This window comes from Camellia sinensis, chromosome 9 (genome assembly GCF_055761805.1).
Source record: "Camellia sinensis isolate YWXY chromosome 9, ASM5576180v1, whole genome shotgun sequence".
NCBI lineage: Eukaryota > Viridiplantae > Streptophyta > Magnoliopsida > Ericales > Theaceae > Camellia > Camellia sinensis.
In genome coordinates, this window is record NC_138969.1 from 193,387,402 (window position 1) to 193,389,490 (window position 2,089).

General features: G+C 41.3%; 1 protein-coding gene across 1 annotated transcript; it reads right to left on the reverse strand.

The window, feature by feature from the left end:
- Positions 1-660: 660 nt before the first annotated feature.
- Positions 661-1,053, reverse strand: LOC145800013 (uncharacterized). Its single transcript, XM_082889669.1, has one exon. It carries the CDS (start codon positions 1,051-1,053, stop codon positions 661-663), a length of 393 nt encoding a protein of 130 aa, XP_082745795.1.
- Between the last annotated feature and the right edge of the window lie 1,036 nt (positions 1,054-2,089).

Sequence of the window (2,089 nt, forward strand, 5' to 3'; positions counted from 1 at the left end):
CAACCTACTTTGGCTGAGATAACCATCCCTGTCAAAGGAATCAAAATGTTGGTCAAACTTGCTAGCCTACTTCGCCCTCAATTGTGCAAAGTTTTTTTTTTACATATAGACCGAAATAAGTACAAGTATTGAAAAATTTTCAAAAAAAAAAACTATCTACTTGTTTTATTAAATACCAAACAAGAAGTAGGAATATTACAATTGCTAAAAATAAAATAACTTGAGATTCACTGTATTCCATGGCTTTGGGATAGCTCAGTCGTCTACATCTTCTAAGTGGTAAGCTCATTTTCCTGCTAATCCCACCACTTTGTACGGCCCCTCCCAGTTGAGTGCTAATTTGCCATCACCTAGCACCAAAGTGTTTCTCATTACTGTGCGTAGTATCCAATCTCCTATCTTGAATTACCTTGGATGTACCACCTTGTTGTATTTTCTGGACAGTTCTTACTGATATGAAACAATGTGAATTAATACATTTTTTCTTCATTCTTCGGCAAGGTCCAATTCTAAGGTAATTGCTTCGCCATTCAAATTTGGGTCAAAATTTTTGCTTCTAATGGTGGAGAGGCTGACTTCCAAAGGGATCACTGCTTCCATGCTGTAGGCCAAGGCAAAGGGCGTTTCTCCAGTTGACCGCCTTGGTGTAGTCAGGTAGGCCTATAAGATATGGAGAAGTTCCTCACCCCACTTTCCTTTCACTTTTTCTAACCTCTTCTTTAGACCATCTAAATTCACTTTGTTAGACGCTTCAGCCTGGCCGTTGACTTGAGGGTACACCGATATAGAGTTATAGAACTCTATCTTATGCTCTTCATAAAAACCCTTGAAGATTCTTCCATCAAATTGGGTGCCATTGTCTGATATCAGGGCCTTAGGAATTCGAAACCGGGTTATGATGTTTTGCCAGACAAACTTCTTGACACCTTTCTCTTTGATAAATGCAAATATTTCTGCCTCTACCCATTTTGTGAAGTAGTATGTTGCCGCAATGAAAAAATTTCTATTGCCCGGCACAGTTGGGAGTGATCCAATTATGTCTAAGCCCCACATTGTAAAGGGCCAAGGGTTGGTTAGAGGTAGGAGATCTCTGGCCAACTGGTGGATTTGATGCGCAAACTTCTGGCATTGTTCACATTTTCTTGACATATTTCTCCACGTCTGCTTGCATGCATGGCCACCAATATCCTTGCGATATAGCTTGGTAGGCCAAAGATCTTCCTCCCTGATGGCTTTCGTAAATGCCTTCATGAATTTTGACCAGAAAAGCTTCAACCTTGCTAGGATGGACACACTTCAAGTATGATCTAGTGAATGACTTTTTGTATAATGCTAAAGATGGAGAAAGCCAAATCGTTGTGACTCTGCTCAGATCTTGTTTGCCTCCTTCTTGTCCTCTGGCAAAATCTCATCTTTCAAGAAGGTGACGATGGGGTCTATCTAGGAGGGACCTAACTCGGCGTAGAATACCTCTGCCACTTCAGGTTCCTCGATGTTCAGTCTTGGCAAGAAGTCAATTAGCCAAGGATGTGGGATAGAAGTGTCTACCATCAATGTAAAGCTGGCTAGTTCATCTGCCTTGTTGTTTTTCTCTTGACCAATTTGTTCTATTTTCACGACTTAGAATTTCATGATCTCATTTCTGACCAGCCCTTCCCTTGCTTCATAGTCACATGATAGTTGGTTGACGACCAACTAGGAGTCACTGTATACTTTAGCCTGGTGGCCTTCATCTGGTAGGCTAACTTTAAACCGGCTAATAGTACTTCATACTCCGCTTCATTATTGGATGCTGGAAATCCAAGTGTGATTACTTATTCAATGGTTAGTCCATCTAGCAAGATGAGGACTATCCTAAGTCCAGCGCCACGTCTGTTGGGCGAGCCATCCACAAAGAGCTTCCATATCTTTCCCATGAACAACTTCTAGCATGTGGATGAGTCTGAAGATGTTTTAGGATATAGGACATTGGTAATTTCTTCCAACTCTTTGTCCTCCGTTTGGACTTTATCCTCTCTGCTCGATTGCCTTACTATTTCCCTACCATGTATATCTTCGCAAATTACGCTTGTAGTTGTACGGCTTGCTC